Source organism: Electrona antarctica, assembly GCF_951216825.1.
Source record: "Electrona antarctica genome assembly, chromosome: 3".
Classification (NCBI taxonomy): domain Eukaryota; kingdom Metazoa; phylum Chordata; class Actinopteri; order Myctophiformes; family Myctophidae; genus Electrona; species Electrona antarctica.
In genome coordinates, this window is record NC_136808.1 from 16,955,293 (window position 1) to 16,976,932 (window position 21,640).

At 40.9% G+C, this 21,640-nt stretch overlaps 1 protein-coding gene and 1 long non-coding RNA gene across 2 annotated transcripts in view; one reads left to right on the plus strand and one right to left on the minus strand.

Moving 5' to 3' along the window:
- LOC306920264 overlaps window positions 1-1,346 on the plus strand; it is a 1,825-nt gene extending 479 nt beyond the window's left edge. The window contains exon 2 of the long non-coding RNA XR_013789631.1: window positions 1-1,346. This exon is cut by the window's left edge and continues 233 nt beyond it. This is a non-coding gene — a long non-coding RNA (uncharacterized lncRNA).
- A 3,034-nt stretch (window positions 1,347-4,380) lies between these two features.
- slc39a13 (solute carrier family 39 member 13) lies at window positions 4,381-21,401 on the minus strand. The gene is given in 10 exon segments (XM_079497121.1): window positions 4,381-5,516; window positions 5,762-5,861; window positions 7,034-7,166; window positions 7,354-7,404; window positions 11,604-11,693; window positions 12,725-12,823; window positions 15,968-16,119; window positions 17,232-17,339; window positions 21,063-21,345; window positions 21,348-21,401. Coding segments are annotated over 10 exon segments (1,128 nt in total). The 5' UTR covers window positions 21,384-21,401; the 3' UTR covers window positions 4,381-5,440.
- Between the last annotated feature and the right edge of the window lie 239 nt (window positions 21,402-21,640).

Here is a 21,640-nt window from a genome sequence, read left to right on the forward strand (position 1 = left end):
AACTCTTGTAATCGCCAGGACATTTTTTTTTGTATTAATTTTTATCCCACGATTTTGTAACCCATTTTTCACCCCTGTGTCAATTATCTAATGTGATCCTGGGCTCTACACACCCTCCGCCAACCTAGTCCCCATATATGGGGGACATGGGGAGAGCAACGGACTTGAACTCATGCTTCCTTCATGCCTGAGTGTCCAAGTTGCTCCTTTACACCCGACAGGGGGGAGTTTCCCTGGTTGGACGTAGCACGTGGAAGGAACACGTCATTCCAACCAGTTAGCGGTCTCCAAGTCCCAGACGCACAGGGATCCTGACTGTGACCCTGCGACGACCTGCTCCTCGGAACCTTTGAACTGCACACACTCCACTGGGTTACTGTGACCTGTCAAACTCATGACACAGTTGGATTTGCTGACAGAAGATGTTGACTCTTCCGTCCTCTCCACCAGTAGCCAGCAGGCGGCCTGAGCTTTTCCCCAGGACCAGACCTGACACATTGCTGGAATGAGCCACACTCTTGTAATCGCCACGAATTTTAAAAAAATAAATAAATAAACTGACACAGGAAACGGAAAAACGTGTCAATTATCTAATGTGATCCTGGGCTCTACACACCCTCCGCCAACCTGGTTGGACAGGGCACGTGGAAGGAACACGTTATTCCAACCAGACCTGACACATTGCTGGACTGAGCAAACTCTTGTAATCACCAGGACATTTTTTATTTTTTTATAATTTTTATCCCACGATTTTGTAACCCATTTTTCACCCCTGTGTCAATTATCTAATGTGATCCTGGGCTCTACACACCCTCTGCCAACCTAGTCCCCATGGGGAGAGCAACGGACTTGAACTCATGCTTCCTTCATGCCTGAGTGTCCAAGTTGCTCCTTTACACCCGATATAGAAAAGGAAAAATTATTAAAGTGGTTGATCCTGATCACATCAAACTCTTTACTCATTCATTGATAGTTTTATTTGATTTAATGATGTTGTACAACAATGATTTTTGAACAAAAGACTGATTTAGACACCTGGCCTTTCAGGTCAGGTTTTGTGTCCTTGAAAGGAATTCCCTTTGGATGGTTCTGGTACCGGCTGGGACCTGGCGAGCCGACCCGGATCTGGACGCCCCCCTTCCCTCCACAAATGTGGCAAACCTGTTTCTCCACACTGGAGAGAGAGACTGAACCCCCTTAGAAACATAGGAACTGAACGGGGACTCTCAAAGTCACCACCTTTAAAGGGGCCCCCATTTTGTGTTTTTTATTTTCTATAAATGTTCAAGTTGTTTAAGTTCTGTTTGTTGTTGTTTTAAGTCAATAATATTTCAGTTAACCTTTAACTCCAGTTTCTGCCTCCTTATTTCTTTGGTTTTCACTTACACATTGAGCTTCTTCCGAATCTGGTAATCATTTACCCTGGCCTATACCAAGCTTCATTAGTTATCCATTTGCGCCACTTGCCACAGCATAAACGGAAACCGCATAAACTGTCGGTGAGTCCCTTCAATCGTTAACTACCGTATACAGCTGGTACATATGGCAGCTTTCAGTCAGGACACAAGAGCCACTCTTTTGTACCTTACACAGATCCACCATTTAATTTGTTTAAAAAAAAAGTTAAGGGAAGAAAATAAACTATAGATAAAGTGCCCCTCGGGGCACAGGTCTCCACCAGGTCAGGTTGTGGCCTCCTGGTGGCGCTTTAATAGGCCAAGTGAAAAGGGTGCCATTTCTTACGCCTTGGATGGCAATTGGATGATTTGAGGCATTTTGTTCCAAAAACGTGTTTTGCAAATATCCACCTGTTGGTGGCGCTATAACAGGCCAATGTGAAAAGGGTGGGATATATTCCTCAGCCTAGTAGGAAAGTCAGTGAAAGATTTCACATAAATTGCATGCTGCGTTCATGATTTGAGGCGTTTTGTTGCAAAACGGGACAATCCTGCCAACTTTGAAAGCCGATGTTGGCCAATTAGGATGGAATATGAAATATCGGACAGATCCGGCTTGAACACATGACTATAGAGGGTAACGATTTGTGGCATTTTTGGACAGAATCTGGAGGAGTAATATAAAAAAATGTGTAAAAAAAGTAGGCTGTTCTGGAAATTTTGGGGCAGAGGTTCATTGGCATCCAGTGAGTGTGCAACATTTGGCATCGACCAGGTTAATGGTGCCGGAGATTAGCTGGTAACAGATGGACGGACGGAGTGCAAAACATACTCTCTCCCCATGCCTTCGGCCTGGAGGAGACAAAAAGAAAACAATCATGGACTGTATAAATTATGTAAAATTGTTTTAGCTGTCCTTAAAGTAGTGGTTTTCATGGACCCCCAGGAGTCCTTGAGGGGGTTCCAGGTGTCAGTGGGTTCCCACCAGTAACATGAGTTAATATAGCCACTGCCTTATAAAGCATGCAGCGATTCAGAAAATCACTAATCTGGTGAGGCATGTAATGTTTTCTATGAAGTTACATGCCAACAACAGACTTAACATTCAGTGCTATAAAGAACAAAAGCAACATATTGGGATTAGGCCTAATGATGGGCATTGGGCATCCTAATCGCTTTCCTATTTATGACTTCAACAAAATTGAGTTATGTATGGGAATGGAATAGCCATATGGGATTGGATTGGAATTGTATGATGCTGCTGATGTCTAGACTTTTGTGAATACTGGTTATTTATGGAGATTGGAGACATTCTCATTTGTCAAGACACTCATCCATTAATCTGTATTAATTCATACCAATAACATAGGCTACTAGCCTACTATATGCATACAGTATACAAGTCTTAGGTACTGGGACTTGAGTCTGTCTTAGTTACTGATTATAGCCTTCTCTCGGTCTGGGACCAGTGTGATTATCAACCTTTTTGCTTATGGACTTACAGCTGCTGAAAAACTCTGCAAAGATGTGATAAATGTTCATGTTTGTACATTGACCAAAGTGTAAATTGAGTGGTTTGCTCTCGTCTTCATTTGTAATGGTTTGCTGCCAATGTTTTGCCATTCTGTGTTGTGACGTTCAGGAACAGTCAGTTCATGACTAAGACCCAACTAATACACTTCCTTGACACGACGGTGGCATGCGTTAAAAATAGCCGACCTACAAGCTCACAAAGCGTTGTAGAGGCGACGCGCTGTGAGCTTGTAGGTCCGTTATTCTCGTTGCGCGACACTGTCGTGTGTACGGAGCATAAATTAGGCTTCAGGAAGGCAACCCGCAGGGGAGTCGTTATGGCAACAGGAGCTTGCCAAACAGACTGTGTTGGAATTGGACAAGTGTGAGCGCACAATCAATACCCCCCTCCCTTGTCTCCCATCTGACATTTTAGGCACAGAACCCTTGCTGCAGAAAATATGCTTATGGTGCAGAATTTGTGTTCAGCAGGTGCAATTCTACACAGTTGGGGCTTCCAATCCATGACCACATTTCTCCTTACATGATCCTTGCTTGCAGCAAGTATCAGGTGGTGTGGAAAGCAAAAGGTCCCAGGTTTGATTCCCGACACCGGCTATATTGTATGTCGAGGTGTCAATGACTTACCCCTAACTCCAGTTACAGCATATGGACTATAGACAACGTATATGAAATAGCTTTTTATAACACACATTGTCACACGACTCCCAAGATAATGTTTACCTAATTTGTTGAAATTAAATTTAAAAAAGTTGGTTAAACAAAAACATTTGGTCTGGGTTCAATTGCTTATGGCTAGACACACCTCAATCTGTGATTCGAATTTGGGGCACATTTATGTGAGACAAGTATACGCAATTTTACATGTATACATGTGTTGCATCTGTTTGTTTTGGAGTGATCGATAACCTGGGGTCATTCAATATCAGGCACCCTCACTCAGGCAACCCTGCCATGGCTGAAATCTGTCATATAGGTCTGTCCATAGTATAAGACAGAAAGATAGACTTGTTGCTCTTCTGCCTGTTAACTGCTTTAATGGGGAGAATGGAATTAGATAAAAACGACACAAAACAAATGCAAAAAAACGGCAGCAGTGTGCAGGAACCTTACTGATTTTGGATTGGGAATAATATTTCAGGAGTGTGAACACAGACTAGGGTGAAAACATTGCTGTCCGGAAGAAACCAATTCCATTGTTTAAATAAATAAACACCCTTTACGTTTGTGAGTTGGTTTTATATTGAACCAATGGAAAGTATTAAAAAGCGCTTCGACAAAGACCTAACCTGATTTTTCTTTAGGTGGTTTCTTCCAAACAGAGATATCTACATCCTGGGCTTCAGCCTGCCGGAGATAACTACCAATTATCTATCAATCGAGACAGATCTAATACTGTAGATATACAGTATATATATATATACACACATTTCTTCTGAGAATATTGGTCTGTCTTACAAAATGATCATGCATTGTTTTATTTCAATTATTAAGCAACATAAAAAACAAGTTGTGTGCAGGTATTAAAGAACACATTCATATTTCCTTTTTTGAAAAATAAATACTATTGGCTATCATATACCATAGGATGTCTAAAGCAGAGCTTAGTATACATTAGGCACTGAGTCATGGTGATCAAATCACTCGCTGGATATGTCGATTGTATTGCATGTGGCCAGTAAAATGAAAGCAAGAGAAAGAGGCAGGCTTTGCTGTACCGCATACACAAACGTAACAGACTGCACCAAGCAGCATATTGTTCCTTGGCACTCGTTTCATGTCAAGGTAGTGTAATGGAGTGGTGATAATCATAACTAAGACTTATATTTCATGTTGCTGGTCCAATCGTTTTAAATAAATAGACTACACAAATGTAACAGACTGCACCAAGCAGCATATTGTTTCTTGGCACTCATTATATATATCAAGGTAGTGTAATGGAGTGGTGATAATGATAACATATTGTGCTATACTGTACTGTACAAACAGTTAAAAAAGCTAAATGATGCTTAATTTCAAAGTCAGAAAGGCCTACATAGAACTAATAACACCCTTTTTGTCTTGAGCAGGTACATTATACTTATGTGCAAAACAATGATTGTCTGGTCAATGTCAGTTCAGTAACAAACATCCAAATTAGCATTCTAAATCTGGCACATGTGTGAAGTTGTCCATACCCATTTCCGGTCAGCAGATGAACTGAACATACTGTAGTCGGAGTATTGTTGAGAGAAAGTTGGCATTATGATTAAAGCCAGCCATCCTTATTAAAGTGCAATTCTTATTGCCTCTTCTTTTTCCTTTAGATGTTTGTTGAGGTGGTTGTAATGATTGAATCAAATTTGTCCCCAATTTTGACAATATGCTGCAGTTGGGACATCAAACGTAATCCAGGAAAGGGAAGGACAAGCAGATGCGAGGGGCTTAGTGGAGCTGTGGGATTCTTCTTGTGCAGTGTTGAGTTTTAGTGTGTATCGCCTGGTGAGATTAAAGAGTGTCTGCCCACATGGTCAGTCTACAATGGCAGACAAGAAGGCCATAACAGCCACACCACAACAGATGAGCAGGATCTGTATTAGGGAATGCCTGGAAAAACAGAATGTAAAAAATATATATCAAAACATGTACAGTACATATAAATGTCTTGTTAAGCGTCCTTGGGTTTCATGAAAATTGCTATATAAGTTAAAGTTATTATTATAAATGCAAATATAGCACACACACACACAAAAGATGTACGAAACAGGGAAAAAGGATGAGTTGCGAGTCACGACTTGTGACCAATACAAATGGATCCACAACCCAAAAATGGGCAATAAATAACTATATACCTCCAACTGGACTCCTCTAGCAGGTCTGGCACCACATTCACCAAGGCTATATGCAGGAAACCTCCAGCGGTGAATGGCAATATCCACGCTGTCGCATTTTCTATTTGAATAAAGATGTGGAACAGAAATTTAGTATGTAAATGTACTGACACATATGGCACACACATATGGCATACCACTTTCCTGCATATTTTAGCATTGGGGGAGTGTCCATGTTAATTATATTCACTTTGCGCTATCTGCGATTATCAGGGGGGCCAGTGCGCATGCGTCGAATGTGATGTTAACGTCCTGTAAGTACATTTAGAAATAAAACTAGTGTCGACTAATTATTACACGTGGCTTATTTTGAAAGTCAGTGCACAGGAAGTCCGTTTCAGTTGTAAACAAGCTACTATGACACTTTCCCAAAGTTACGCGGTGCTCCTGCTAAACCACGCGTCCATAATTATTTACACTATGAAAACCATGCATCTTGAACAACACTGGGATTACTTAAACATGGAACCTGCAGCAGTAGGTGAGTAATTACTTTTATCTGTGTTGGACGTTTGTTTTGGTTTTATTTCAGTGGTTGAGCTGCTAACAAACGTCCTCCTGCTGCTTAACGACTGGCCTACAAATACACCGTCTGTCTGTGAGCATCTTTATCTTTTGCATCTGCCCGTGTGGGCAGCATAACATTGTGGCGGAGTAGAAACGTCCGTATCTTCTAAATCATTAACTCTCAGTGCCAAGGACCCCCAAACACCAAAAATGTTCAAAAATCACAAATGTACAAGCTTGCATCGTGGCACAAAGTGGCACGCTGTGAGCTTGTATACCTGCTATTTTTGAATAGCCAACGTTAAAATCTAAAATGACACAGATGCTTTCGCGTTTTTTTGCGACCATAGGTCGCAGATTACTATGAAAACCTGCAAAACCTGTCAGTCCATCCATCACGCCACCATATATGGCCATCAGTCTGTCACGCGAAAGTATTAGTGCAGCCGTGCCCGGCAACCGGCGAAAACTAGAGTTCTCAACAGGCCCGAAAATTAAGGCCCGGCCCTGTACACTCAAGAGTCAAGACACTGCCCCTGGCCGCTGCCACCCTTAGATCTCCATATATGGAGCTGACCTGTTCTGACATTCCATATGTTGATTTGACGTCATCACACCCTGTACACTCAAGACACGCTCCATATATCAGAATCGGCCTCAGGTCTAAATGTGTAAAAAGTATAAAAACCTCCCTTGAGGTGGTATTGTGTGAAGGTCCCATCTCACCTGTGCCTTTTGGTGACTGAGCACACAGAGCAACACTGGCTCCCAGCACCCCTACCAGTGCTGTGTACAGCTGCATCCGTGCAGCACTCCACCGGTCAAACCCAGCCCGCAGCAGGATGGCAAAGTCACCCACCTATAGCACATTTCACAATTTATTCATGGAAAAACAGTGACTGACCACAATTATAATATGATCAGAATTCTGCTATGGCAGCGTAGAAACAAAGAAGTGGCAGTTAAATTATACAGGTTTTTAAATCATAACATGACATCCAATGAAATTGTTGTTACATTGCAGCTAAATATGCAGGTAATCTCACCTCATGGGGAATTTCATGGAGCAGTATGGCAAAGGTGGTGAGATACCCAACCTGCAACAATCAATTAATTACAATTAATTACATCAGCTTTATTTTTATACTGTAGCACATTTAAGAACAGCAGCAGTTATCCCAAAGTGCTTTCCTATAGAGACACACGGGGACTACACATTTCACGCCCCCAAATGAGACGGCGTCCCCACTTTTGGTCCGTTGGAACAGTGTACTGCAGGCCAGCCCATAGAAGTCCATTGAAATTCAACTGTAGTTAGCCTACTTTTAAAATAATATGAAATGAAATGAAGACTATATTGATTTGAATAAAAATATGTTTCCAAATGTATGAAGTCTGTCATTTTTTATTTATTTCACATTTCATTTACCACTTGAATGAGTTACCCATAATGTTAACAGAGCAGAGGGGAGACGGCAGACAGAGAACCTGTCGCTTTTAAGGGACGTCACTGCCTTTACAAGGCTACGAGCGCCGACTTTGAAGAGTGGAATTCTCAATATACATCCCGATCGACTTTGTTATTCATGTCTATATTTTGAACATGTCACAGGCTTACGTTCTACCTACCGCGGAGCTCCGACGGTGTGTTTTACCGCTGTCAACTTGTTGTATAATTAACTTGGCTGAATAGTTGCATGGGAAAATAACACAGCTAAATGGAGGAGTGACATCCTGACATTTTCAACTACCTAGTGAATTCTCCAGATGAGTATTAATAATAGTCTTGCAAGATGCTGTTTAGATCATTTTCAACAAATACATAGTAAAAAAACGAAATACAACAAATATATCTGGGTATTGAAAACCTCAAGGGATGCAACAGTGACGTATATACCGTGCGACCACTTTGACTTGAGATTTACAATGCTAGCACTTTTCACAAACTGGTGGAGTATATTATAGTTATAGTTATAGTATTGAGATGGCAGGTATGCGACATTGAAAAGGACAAATCAAACATACGGGACACTTTATTAGAACACAAAAAAAATCTCTACAGCCTCAGTAATTAACCAGTGAAATTAGGGTATTTTATGATGCCTCTCATAGGGATTGCATTGGCAGCTGCAGTACACAGTTGAAATGGACCAGAAGTGGGGCCGCTGTCTCATTTGGGGGCGTGAAATGTGTAGTCCCTGTGTGTCTCTATCAAGGATGACATGCAACCTGATGCATGACAGTAACAAGACAGGAGGTTATAAAGCATGGAGCATTCACACACAGCAAGAGAAAAGAGGTGGGTTTTAAGATCTATTATGTTTTTAGTATCTAATTATGGGGCAGGACTTAATGTGGGACAGGTTTTGTTCAAACTATGTATTGTATAACATGAACTACAATTTAAAGCTGCTATAAGCAATAATATGTCCACATTTTTTTTGGTATTCAGACAGCCAGCAATGGGTACAACGTTCTCAAAAAAATGTAGTCTCTGTGACACACCTAGGGGCCGCAATCTGCATTCAAAGATTTTCCTAGATAGCTTTGTCATTGGTCGATTTGCCTGTCTGCTTCCTGATTGGTTAGTCATTGCGACCGGGTTTTTTTTCGACCAATGACAAAGCTTCTAGGAGCATCTTTGAATGCAGATTGCGGCCCCTAGATGTGTCACAGAGACTACATTTTTGGGGAGCGTTCTACCCATTGCTGGCTGTCTGAATCATAGACATATATACGTAGACGCCCTTTCCGGCTCTGAGGCGCGTGTCACCATTGAAGGCACAATTTTCCAGACATTCCTTGCAAAGCATTAGCGGAAGCAAAGCGGAAGCTTGTCAAGCTTCCGCGTGCGTAACATAAGTCCCGGAAAAGACGCGCTGTGATTGGCCAGTAGTCACTTGAGTGACAGCGAGAGACATGGAGGAGTCACATGAGTGACGTCACTTGGGCAGCGACGCAGTCGCCTTCAGCAAATGCCTTCAGCACTTCTAAATAAGAAAGCTGCAGAGAACTGTTGCTTTGTGTTCACTCTTTAATGTTTTCTGTTAGTAATCTAATCCCCCCTTGGTCTGATGTTGTATTGTTAATAACTTTGTTGTTTGTGTTTGTTTGTCTTGTATTGTAATGTATATTGTCATGACTGTTATAAAGATTTGTTAAAAAAAAAAAAAAGCCTTCAGCACTGCACTTCCGCCTTCATTGGGATACACGTCGCTCCAATGAACTGCAGCGGCAAATGAGGCATCTATTTCTTATAATATCTATGGTCTGAATACCAAAAAATAAATTAAAATGTTGACATAATTATTGCTTATAGCAGCTTTAATACACTACACATGGTCCACTAACTGCGGCACACTAGTTTAAACACAGCTTCACACTGTGCATGTAGTTGAAGTAAGATTGCATGTGATGTAAGCAGAAAATAGAAAATGGGAGTCATGTGTGTTTAAGACATCTAGGCAACTTCCTCTCTGGCACACTGCTCTGCAGTTCATGCTGTTAGCCTTATGCTTCTCCAGCTGGACTAGCTTCATACCACTAGCATAGTAAGCATATTATATATAACTTAATGCAATGACTCCATGTTAATGTGAATCAGACAGTCCACCTCTTTACCGTTTGTAGTTCCAACACTACATTATTATGTTTTAACCTTTAAAACAATGCTTGAGTGATACCATTATACTTTGGAATGAGCAATAATCTGTTCAGAACTCAGAGCCCTCATATGGTGTATCTTGTACTATTCCAAGAGACCTGTGCCAAACATGATACTCACAAGGCAGGCATTATCAGTGCCAATTCTGAATGTATGCCTTGCATACACTTAGTAATACAGCGTCCCTTTGTGGCCACTTTACATTTATTTTAGAATGCAAAATGATGCATGTGAAACTAATCCATATTGCCCTCAACATGAAGTAAGGCACACTTGTTGCTAGAGTCCTGTTGAAATTGGGATTATCCTATCAATTACTTTTTTATTGATAGAATAATTGAGAAGCACAATATTTTAGATATTAAAGGAATCGATTAACCATGCAAGGCGTTATTTTGTACTTTATCGCACAAGGGTATAGTGAAAGAATAGTGCAAATAGCTTATCTACAAGCTCACCGCGTTGCATCGCAAGGCATTGTGAGCTTGTAGGGGCGGCAGTGGCTCAGGGGTGGCCGCTTGGGAAACGGAAGGTTCCTAGTTCGATCCAGGGCTACCTACCCCAAGTGTCCTTGAGCAAGATCACTGAAACCCTAATTGTTTCCTCTACTGTCGGTGTGTTGTTTGCACAGAATTTTAAGGTGGCAGCTACAGTAAATGAGTCTTTAATAACATTTTACATGTTTTAAATAAATGGCATAATAAAGGAGTAGGGGCTGCATTTTCACTTTCACATTTCAGCAAAGTAACATTGTTCATATCCTTTTTGTACAACAAACAGAAATTATTCGTTTTTTCTGACTGCTGGCAGCTAGTTATTTTTTTAAATAAAATAAAAATCGCACCCGTGTGAACTGAGTGGTGCAACTCCGTGTGGGGGTCTCCAGAACTTCCAGAGCCACAGGAACGCGCCCAGGGTGCCGGCCCGGTTCCGGTGAGCCGCCCCACGTCCGAAACGGTTGAGAAATGACAGAGTAAAGGTCCCTGCACACAGAGCGCGTTTTTCGGATTTTTAGCGTTTCCAAAAAAACGCTTCCAGTGTGAAACCACCTTTACCGTGTGGGGAAATTACTGTAGCAGACAACACTCTCTCTCTCTCACACAAGTAAGAGAGTGGTATTATCTCTCTCCCCTCTCCCTCCCTCCGTCTCTCGCATGCACGCACGCTCCACATTGTAATTAGCAGGCAACAGTGCAACACTCTCTCTCTCTCGGTTTCTAGCTCAATAGTGCCACTTTGGCACCTGCTGGTACCTTAAACATACATAGGGACCCAGGGACGGACATTGCTGTTCCTTGTAGTGGCTGCACCACTCAAAAAAGGTAACAATTTATATTATATTAAAACTACCAGAAGTATACTTCTTTAAACAGAAAAAACAGTGGCTAACATAACATTAGCCATTAAGAGGGTTGCTGTGCTTGTGCATGAGCTGCGAACAGTTCAAGTTCATGAAAAGCGTCCTACCTTTCTCAGTCACAATTATTTTCAGAGACCTTCACACAAAAATGTTGCCTTTGAATAGCTAATCATGCGGCAAGGCAGCTGCCCTACATTTCTTGTCCACATCATTATGTGATGGACAAGACAATTGAGAAATATAAGAAAGAGTTTTAGATCCTGTGTTCTTACCTTTTTGCTGACCATAAAACTCCCAGCCACAGCCAGCCCATGGGTGAAGTTGTCAATGCAGTTTGCCAGTAGGTTTAAGTAACCACTTGTCTGTAATATATGAAATATGTTAAGCACAACCTTTTATTTATTTAGACACAACTAGTGATTAACACATTTTGAAGAACTCATGTAGGCAATATGCTATTCATTTATAACTTGTCTTCATGGCTCCTAAGCAAAATAATTTCCCTGATACTTTAGGATGGTGGCCAAAACTGAATGGGTAGAGAGCTGGCATGGGAAACAGACACCTTTCCAGAACAGAGAATTGAACCTGTGACCTTCTAAGTGGCCCTGAGTAAGACACTTAACTTAACCCCTAACTGCTCCCAGAGTACCGTACTAATGGCTCCTAATATTTTAGGGTGTGTAAATGCAGAGGACAAATTTCACGTATGTGCAAATATGCAGTGACAAGAAAATAAACATCCAAAAGGAGTGGGGACCACCTTACTATAATTTATTAGGATGTTATGGTCATACAACACTTATCTTATCAAATGACTGTTTAGCTAAAGTTGAATTATTCTTGCTAAATCATATCATCAACATCACATCATATATGGATCAGTGGGAACATGGATTGAGAATTACAAGCAGATGTAAGCACCTGGCTTTGAACCGAGGTAGGCCCTTGTCGGGATGTTAGACTTCTACTGTTCTACACATATGACATTTTCCAACCCACTGTAGGCCTATATTCAATTCTGAATAAGACTTAAATTCTTAAATTAAATTGATACATTTAAGAACTAAACATAACCATAATTGGTTTTGAATTTCTAATTCAAAACCAATGCCGAGCTGTATAACAAAGGTCGAAGGCTCTAACATGTCTGACCCAATTCTACTAGCTAATTAAGTCATGACATGCTGTTGGTTGCTTAACATTTCCCCCGCTGTGCTTTTAAAGGCCCTGGAATCAAAATGCACCAGAGTTATTCCCATTTATTTTTGGAACAGATGGTCTTTCTTCCTCTGAGCTCTCTTGCAACAGACTTTGTGTGTCCAGTATACTTTCTTCCCCATGCTATAGTTTCATTCGTTTGCCACCTCGACAGCTGGCGTCCCCACAATACCTTGATTTTCTCTGATCCTTCCTTCAGGGAGTGCTGTGGCTTTGAGCCATTCCGTGTCTCTGAGTGGTTTCCATTCTTCACTGCCGAGTTTGATGGTGTCTGTAAAAAGAATAATCAAATGAAAGGTTTTGTCATTCAGGATGGCAAGGCAATCACTATAATCTATGTTATTAGGCAATGACTGCATCACAGTTTAACACAATATTAATATTAAAGGCTACCTTTTGTAGGTGAATTAGATCAGCGTTAGGGAGACTTGTGCCTTAATTTTGTATTTGCAGAAGCATGAAAGGAATTTGTTCCTTCTGTGTAATCTGCAAAGTCACACTAAAATGAAAGGTAATTAAGTGTAACACTGGGGAAAAGGGGAAAAACTGGAACAAAGGAATAATTTCTCTTAAATTAAAGGCCCTGCCACTGAAAGTCAAATCAGACAGATTGTTTACAATTACAAATGGCTGTAGCCACACTGAAAAGTGGAGGTGTCAAAACCTGAAACACATTGTGAGCTTGTCAGCTTGTTGATCTGCTAGTTTCTATAATTTAGCCTTTCTATTCAAAACCTTTTTCTCTTTCTTTCTTTTTTAAATAAATGATTATTGGTAAATCAATAAGTTTGCTTAAAGGGGAATACCACTCATTTTCAACATTTTACCATGTCATTAATATACCTTAGAGGTGTTGTGTGGAAACAATAAAAAGGTCCCGCCCATTCTGTGTTTCCTAGAAAAATCATTAACAAAAAAACCATTAACATGGTGAATCACATCTTGATGACATCATCAAGATGTGATTCACCATGTTAATGATTTTTTTCAGACCTCCAGTTCTAGGAAACACAGAATAGGGGGACTTTTTTATTGTTTCTACACAACAGCTCTAAGGTATATGACATAGTAAAATGTTGAAAATGAGTGGAATGCCCCTTTAACTCTTGTACCCATACTGTCATTATGCAGTGATATTCCATTCATCCTAAACATCCCAAACACAAGCCATGATCCTTGGTTTGCATGTTTTGAATAGAAAATAAAATACCTGGTCACCTCATCTATTCTCCTTTTTCCGAGAAGGGTCAACTTCAAAAACCACTTGTGTTTCCAATTAGGGTAGACTAATAGTCAAATTAAGTGGAGAGGGAAATAGCCTGCTGTCCTCTGGATGTCATCAAGAGATGTTTGTTCCATTTTCTGTGACAGTTTGACTGCTGATCATGACATTTCCGACTTTTGTTTTCATTGTTTAATTCGATGTTTTTGATAACTTTTAAGAGATACATGGTTTCCATCGGACACAGTAGGATACAGTAGTACACAGTTTGGATCACGTGACCGGAAAACAAATCAGTCACACTGGCTTCCTAAGTTCCTAGGGCTGATGGGAAATTGAGGCGCAATGCAAAGTCAATGAGGGGCAATGGCAGCGACGTGTCTCCCAGTTCCAGTTCAGTTGGAATATATTTAGGCAGATTTTCATGAAACGGACTTACATTAGCGCCCGGGTGACTCTTCAAAGGTTAGTGAAATACTCAGCAGTGAAGGTTATTTCACGATTTCAATTCTCCGCAGTCTAAAGGTCCTTGCCGACTGCTGCCTATTTGGATTTTTAGCTGCGTTTTTCGGTCGGTTTTCCGACGGAAAAAACGTGTGTGCAACCACCCTAAGTGTTACAGTAAGTATGAGGAAGTAATAAAGTGTGATCAACTTTAAGAACAATTCACCCCATAGGCTAAACTGTGTGAGCTTGATGAAAGTTCAGTTTTGATCATCAATTCTAAATTACTTTAGAAGTCAAATCAAAGCATACATTTATTAGCTAAATAATAATCCCTTGTAATACATTTAAATATTTTTTTTTTTTTAAAGAAAGAAATCACAAAAATCCAATTCCCAAATATTTGAAGAATAGTCTCACAGGATGCCTCTGTCTGTTTGCTGAGCATACACTTGCAAGCAGTCTGAAGAGGGTACACCAGATGCCTAACCCCAGTTCTATAAATAGATGCTACGCTGATTCGCTGAATGAGCCCAGACATGGATGTCAGTCTTGGCACTACAAGGATGAGAGGCAGGATGAGATATGCAGGCTGGGTACCGGCCCGCGCCTCCTATCGTGTGCAATCAGCATTGTAGAAAGTTTGTATGGCCTCCTGGTGGCGCTATAATAGGGCAATGTTAAAGGGGTGGCCTTTATTCCTCAACATCCTCTTCCTCAACGAATGTGCATGCAAAGTTTCACAGCAATCAGACGCTGCGTTCATGATTTGCTGCATTTATGGGCCACTCCTGCAAACTTTAGATCTTAGCCAATCAGGATGTAGATTATAAATCAAGCAAATCTGTCTTGATCAAATGACTATAGAGATCATGTGTACCGATTTGCATGATTAGATTGGATTCAATCTGAAGGAGTAATATCAAAACATGTGAAAATCGGCCTGTTATAGCACCACCATGAGGCTGATGTCAGCCTAGTAGGAATGTGTGTGCAACTTTTCACAGAAATCGTGTACCGATTTGCGTGATTTCTGGACAAAAGACATTCAAATCCACACTACAGCAACCTTACCACAGGGAACAAAAAAATCCCTAACATTACTCATATCGATCCAGAAACGAGTACAAAGGAGGACTACTCCTGACATTGTCCACCTAACAAAAGAAGGGATGTGAAAGCAGGTATTCCAGACACCTCAGACATCAGATTGTCTTATGGCACAACACATGTCTGTTACATAATTATTTACACTGACATACAGGAATACAATAGCCTCAACACTCATTGAGTTTAACTGCTTTTTTGACCTGAGATCAGATTCTAAAAATGTCTACATCCTGACAGTTTTCTGAAAAAGCTATGTTTCTATGTCAGTCGTTCTTCGATTTTTCAAAAATAGCAGACCTACAAGCTCGTAGCGCGCCACTCGGTGGCGCGCTATGAGCTTGTAGATCTGCTATTTTTCAATAGCTAAAGCATTAATGCTAACACCAAAAGGCGCTCCCGCCCAAAATGGGTTAAGACACGCATAATACTGCCCTTAGGGTCTACGCTCTACAGCACCATTTGTCGTTCCCTGGTAACACTAGCAGAGGACAAATGTTTGACTTGCCTCTGTTCTTTTGGGATTGTCCAAATCTCTTCTTGGTTAGGAGACTCTTATCACCATGAAACTAATCCTCGTTAGGACAACTTGTATTCCATAGGATTGAACTGAAGGGGAATTAGGCCCATCACAAGACTTACGGTGGGATTCAAATTGGAGATTGTCCCTGGAGATAGTACAGGGTCCTTAAGACGGTCCTGGTCAGGGAACATCTTCTCCAGCAGTAAGAAGGACAGTAGGCCAATGATGACCCACAGGCCCTGGTTCATGTACTGCTGGTGGACACTACCAGCTGGAACAGAAGGATACATGGAGTACAGAAACAGATTGGGAGACAACATGCATAACGTTGCTATCAGGCAGAAACCAAACCTCGTACCTCCATATTTATAAATGCCCTACTTTAGTTTGCGCTGTGCTACAAGAGCGAAAATGTAGCGAAAATACAAGGTCACAACGCATCGCGAAGGTGTTGTGAGCTTGTAGATCAGCTATTTAAAAAGCAGTCATGCATACATGCATACATGCATGCATGCGTGTATGCACATAGCTGTGCATACACATAGCTGCGTAATGGAGTGGAGGCACCGCTCAATTAAAAGTGAAAGTGGCTAAGAGCGTCTGTGGGTTTTTGAGGGGTGCTAGCCCCTCCCATACACAGGTTTAATGTTTGTCTTTAGTTCAATGTTTGTTTTGTAAACGCATCGACAATGAAGGGAACATTTACGTCATAATGTGTCATATACGTCAACTTGAGTTAGACTTTAATATATTAGCGCCCCTCACTTCACACAGGTGTGATTTTTATATATTGAACCAATGAAAACTATAAACAGAGCCTGTGACTAAATAATAACTATAGGCCTATTGGATCGATTGGAACACTATTTTTCCCATATCCTTAAAAAGGTAACAGTTTTGGACATACAAGGTTTCTGTGCAACAGAGAACTGCAGACTCTCTTCAAACTCCACCTTAGTTCATAGCACTTGCCGTAGCACTTGCACCTAGCCTTTAGGCTTATGCGAGACTAAAATTATAATTGAGATAATTATTGACCTGGCATTCTATAGTGTTTCAATGTACAGATTATTGATTTTCTTTGGATATTCTACTGTTAGACTGATGATAGGTTCTTGGTTTACTTATGATGGATATGGATTACTATTTCTATGCATTTGATGTATTGTCTTACTATACTTAAGGTACATATAGTACCTTACTATACTGTAAATTGCTCTGGATTAAGAGCGTCTGCTGAATGCCTAAATTGGGAAGTGGAATACTATGAGCTCTGAGGAAAATTGCAACAAAAATCTTTCTTATACACCAGGTGTGAAGAAACTCGGGTACAAATACAATTGATTTCTCAACAACAAAACTCAATGGTGTTGGATGTCTCACCTGAGCTGCCAGATAGGGCCCAAGCCTCTGGGAGGAGGTGGAGGAACACATCACCTAGCAGGCCTCCAATAGCAAAGCTCAGTAGCTGCTTCAACTTCTGGCATCCAGCTGAGCAACATACAAATTCAAAACAAAGCAGAACATGTTTATTCTCGTGAACCTGCTGTATTCACTTGCTTCAGTTAACATGGAAACAAAACTAATTGTCATATTTGATCTTCCCTTTTCAACTTAAGACCATGATAAAAATAGGATTAATTTAAGATTGTCAAACCGCAGTCAGTGCGCTCAATACCCTCATACCTGACTAACTACTTCTCTAAGGTTTGTGACACCCACAGCTACGACAACAATCTGGTACTACCCATAGAACAAACATGGGAAAATTCTTATTCTATTTTGCCACCTGGAATGCCCTGACACCATCCATTAAAAATGCGAATCACTGGTTTCTTTCCAAACTATCAGGAGACCACAAAGGGAGGTAAATGCAATTGTCAAAAGAAAGACTGTCATTCACTGCTGACTCACTCACTGCTGACGTTTTCCCCATTTGTACATAATGTTTTTGTTGATTGCATGTATGAATGTTAGTTTTTATGCTATGTTCATGAATTGAATACATAGGACGACAATGGAAACATGTCCTGTGTTATCCTTTTAGCCTTAATGTCCGACTGTACCAGTGCTGTACTTTCTTGAATAATAATAATGTATTCAATTAATGAGGTTTATGGAATTAAAATGTACTACATTTTAAGGGGCCTTCTTCCACCAGAACATGATCATTTAATATCTTCATACAGCAAATGATTATTTAAGTCTTCCACAGAAACTCTGTTTATGATTTCCTTTGGTACAGTAACTGACTAACCTCAGGGTTAGGACTGCCCTAGAAAACCCATGGCGTGACATAAAGATGTGGAAGGCTGTATTACAGTGGGTGGGGCACCCCAAGAGACCAGTGTTCAGGTTTAGCCCATTCAGGCCTGACCTCAAAAATTTAAAAAACAATCTTCTAAATCCTCCAGTTTTCTGAAATAAATATTTTCACGATTTTTCAAAAATAGCAGACCTACAAGCTCGTAGCGCGCCACTCGGTGGCACGCTATGAGCTTGTAGATCTGCTATTTTTCAATAGCTAAATTACAACATAATGTTAAAAAGGGGCGACTGTGGCTCAAGAGGTAGAGCAGGTCGTCCAATGATCCATGGGTCGGCGGTTCGAATCCCGGCTGCTCCTGTCTACATGTCGAAGTGTCCTTGGGCAAGACACTGAACCCCAAATTGCTCCCGATGTGCTGGTTGGTACCTTGCATGGCTTCCGCCGCAATCGGTGTATGAATGTGTGTGTGAATGGGTGAATGTAATGCACAATCTATGTAAAGCGCCTTGGATAAAGGCGCTATATAAATGCACCATTTACCATTTACCAAAACACCAAAAGGGGTTCCCGCCCAAAATGGGTTAACCTCAATGCATAGCAAGTGTCTCCCCCCAATGAAAAATGGAAGTCCGGGTGGCTCATAATTCATAACCAGAATACATCCTGGCTTTTGCTTTAACAAACCAAATCCAGTCGCAGTTGATGGGAGAGTGCAGAGACCAGAACAGAACATTTCCAGATGCAGAACTGATGATTGGTGTGCCCAATTCATCCCGATCCTGATGTCACTGCTATTACTGATATGTCACGAAGTTTAGGGATTATGGTGAGCAGCTTAAATTATAGTAGGTCATCCAATTTTTGGATTTTGGGGCCTGATTTGTTGTCCTCGTGATCAGCCAATAGTCAGCCATTATTATTTATTCCACTGGGACCTGCCTGACCACTGTGTTAGGACATCATAAATAAACAATGCAATTGAGAAAAGACAATGCAAAAAATATTTTAATTACAGTATGTCAAATTATTGCACATGCTGTAAGGTAGTTGAATAGTCTTCTTCAGATGTGTAAAGCAGTTATCCTTATTGTTCCATTTTCCATTGTGAATTATATTTACAAAAACAAAATCTTAAAATAATGCAAAAAGTAATGTTTTGAAGACAAATAGACAATGTTTTTTTTACTCTGTGTATTGTCTGTCAGGCCGAAGGAGTGCCCGTCTGTCCATTAACAGCAAATCTCCGGCACCGTTGGACTGATCGCTGTGAAATTGTGCATGCACACTCCTTGGAGGCCAGAGTAGAACCAGTTGCTCACATTTTTCACATCGGTGCCACTATTAGGCAGATTTTGTCCAAAAATCACGCAAATCGGTACACATCATCTAGTCATGTGATCAAGACGGATACGTGTGATTTTCATATTCCATTCTGATCGGCTAAGATTGACTTCCAAAGTTTGCAGGAGTGGTCCGTTTTGAACACAAATGCCTCAAATCATGATTGCCGTGAATCTTTGCACACATTCCCACTAGAGTGACTAGACCAAGAAAGAAATGCCACCCTGAGTGGTGCTATAACAGGCCATTTTGCGGATTTTTCCTATAACTGGACCGATTGGCGAGAAACTTTGTATGCACACCCCCTAGAGGCCAAGGAAAAACCTCTGCCCTGCATTTTTCAGTATAGCGCCACCAGGAGGCAGAATTTTGTAAATGTTTTTTTATTACTCGGTACAAATCGGTACACATTATCTCATGACGGATCTGTCAGAATTTTTATATTTCATTCTGATTGGCTAAGATTGCCATCTAAATAAATATGTCTGTGCAATAACTTCATCAACCTTAATCCCTCATCTTCTACATATTCAATTCACCTCTATAATGACTGAATTCTGAACATTGCTACCTGACCTGACAGAGACCTGTGGTCTGAGGAGTACTTTTTCTAGTATTATCATTAGTTTTATCAGAGAAAACAAAACGTTGTTTATATTCATGTGTTATGTTTTCACCTTCGTCTTCAATGTTTGTTTACACAAACACTCAAAATTGTCCATTCATTGTCAATGGCATTTCATGTTTGTGTTAGGACAAAGTTTGTGTTTATACACACACTAAAAGCTGGACATAGGAGGGGCTATCTCCCCTCAAAAAAAGGATACTCCAAAAATCGTGATTGGACCCAAAATATGTCATCCATTGGGCTCTATGCAATATGTATGTCTCACAGGCGGCATGTTTAAAGCGGAGGGGGTGCAGGTTAATTCCAGATGGCTACATGTATGTAGACATTCTTTCCACTCTTCCACTGTTTTAGGACATAGGTGGTGATGGAATATTTTTTCCATCTAAGAGGACAACACACAAGACTCTGACTCATCTGACTCATTGGCTACTCTTCATCTGTGTTTTCTATGGCAGCATAACAACTCACGCTACAGAAGTCTAGAGATCTACAGGGCATGTCTCATGTTTTTGAGGGGCGCTAGCCCCTCCTATACACAGGTTTAATGTTTGTCTTTAGTTCAATGTTTATTTTGTAAACGCCATTGACAAAATTTACATCATACATCATATTGTCTCTTTATTGTTAATGGCGTTTAATGTTTGTGTTGGCACCGTTTGTTTTACATCACCAAATCAACATGAGTTAGACTTTAATATATTAGCGCCCCTCACTTCACATGGGTGTGATTTTTTTAATCTAATCACCAGGCATCCCTAATTTGGGCATATGACCGAGACCTCTATTATGAGATGCAGATTCATCCAAAGCCTTTAATGTCTGTGTCTAGGAGGGATATGTGAAAACAACCACTGAAATTGTATAAGCTGACAATAAAAAAATATATATAAATATAAGTTATCTGTGTGTGTGTGTGTGTGTGTGTGTGTATATAACTACATTTTCCCCATAACATTCCCCCCCCCTACAGTACCTTCCGTTTTCAGGGCTGCTCCAGCTTCAATGGGGATGACGAGCAGGGGGAAAATCCCACTGAGTCCTATTATGACCGACCCGACCAGGGAGCACAGCCAGACGTCAGAGGGTTCACTGGTAAGCAAGTCTGCTGCTGCCTGGAACCCGAACATGCCATGGCCTGGTTCTGGTCCTGCAGCAGTGTCTGTGGCATGAGCCATGGCTGTCTGGGAAATCTTATGACCGCTTGATGCCCCCCTGGACGTCACCACCAGCAGGGCAACAACAACAAACGCAGCAGCTATAGAGCCCAGCTGGGCCGACCAAAGCCTCCTCTCATCCGTTCTACGGTCCAACGAGCACTTGCAACCAACAAGGGTGATGCTGCAAGACAGGTCAAATGTTAATGAAAACAGGGGCCGAAAATACCAATTACAGCTGACCTAATCTTGCTCATGTAGGTCAATCGAATAATGCAGAAGTAGTTTTTTCATAGGCCTACATAGCTCTACATAGCTAACTTAAAAAAAACATCCATCTCAAGTAGAGTAAGGAGGTTTTTGTCGAAGCACTTTAATACTTTTCATTGGTTAAACA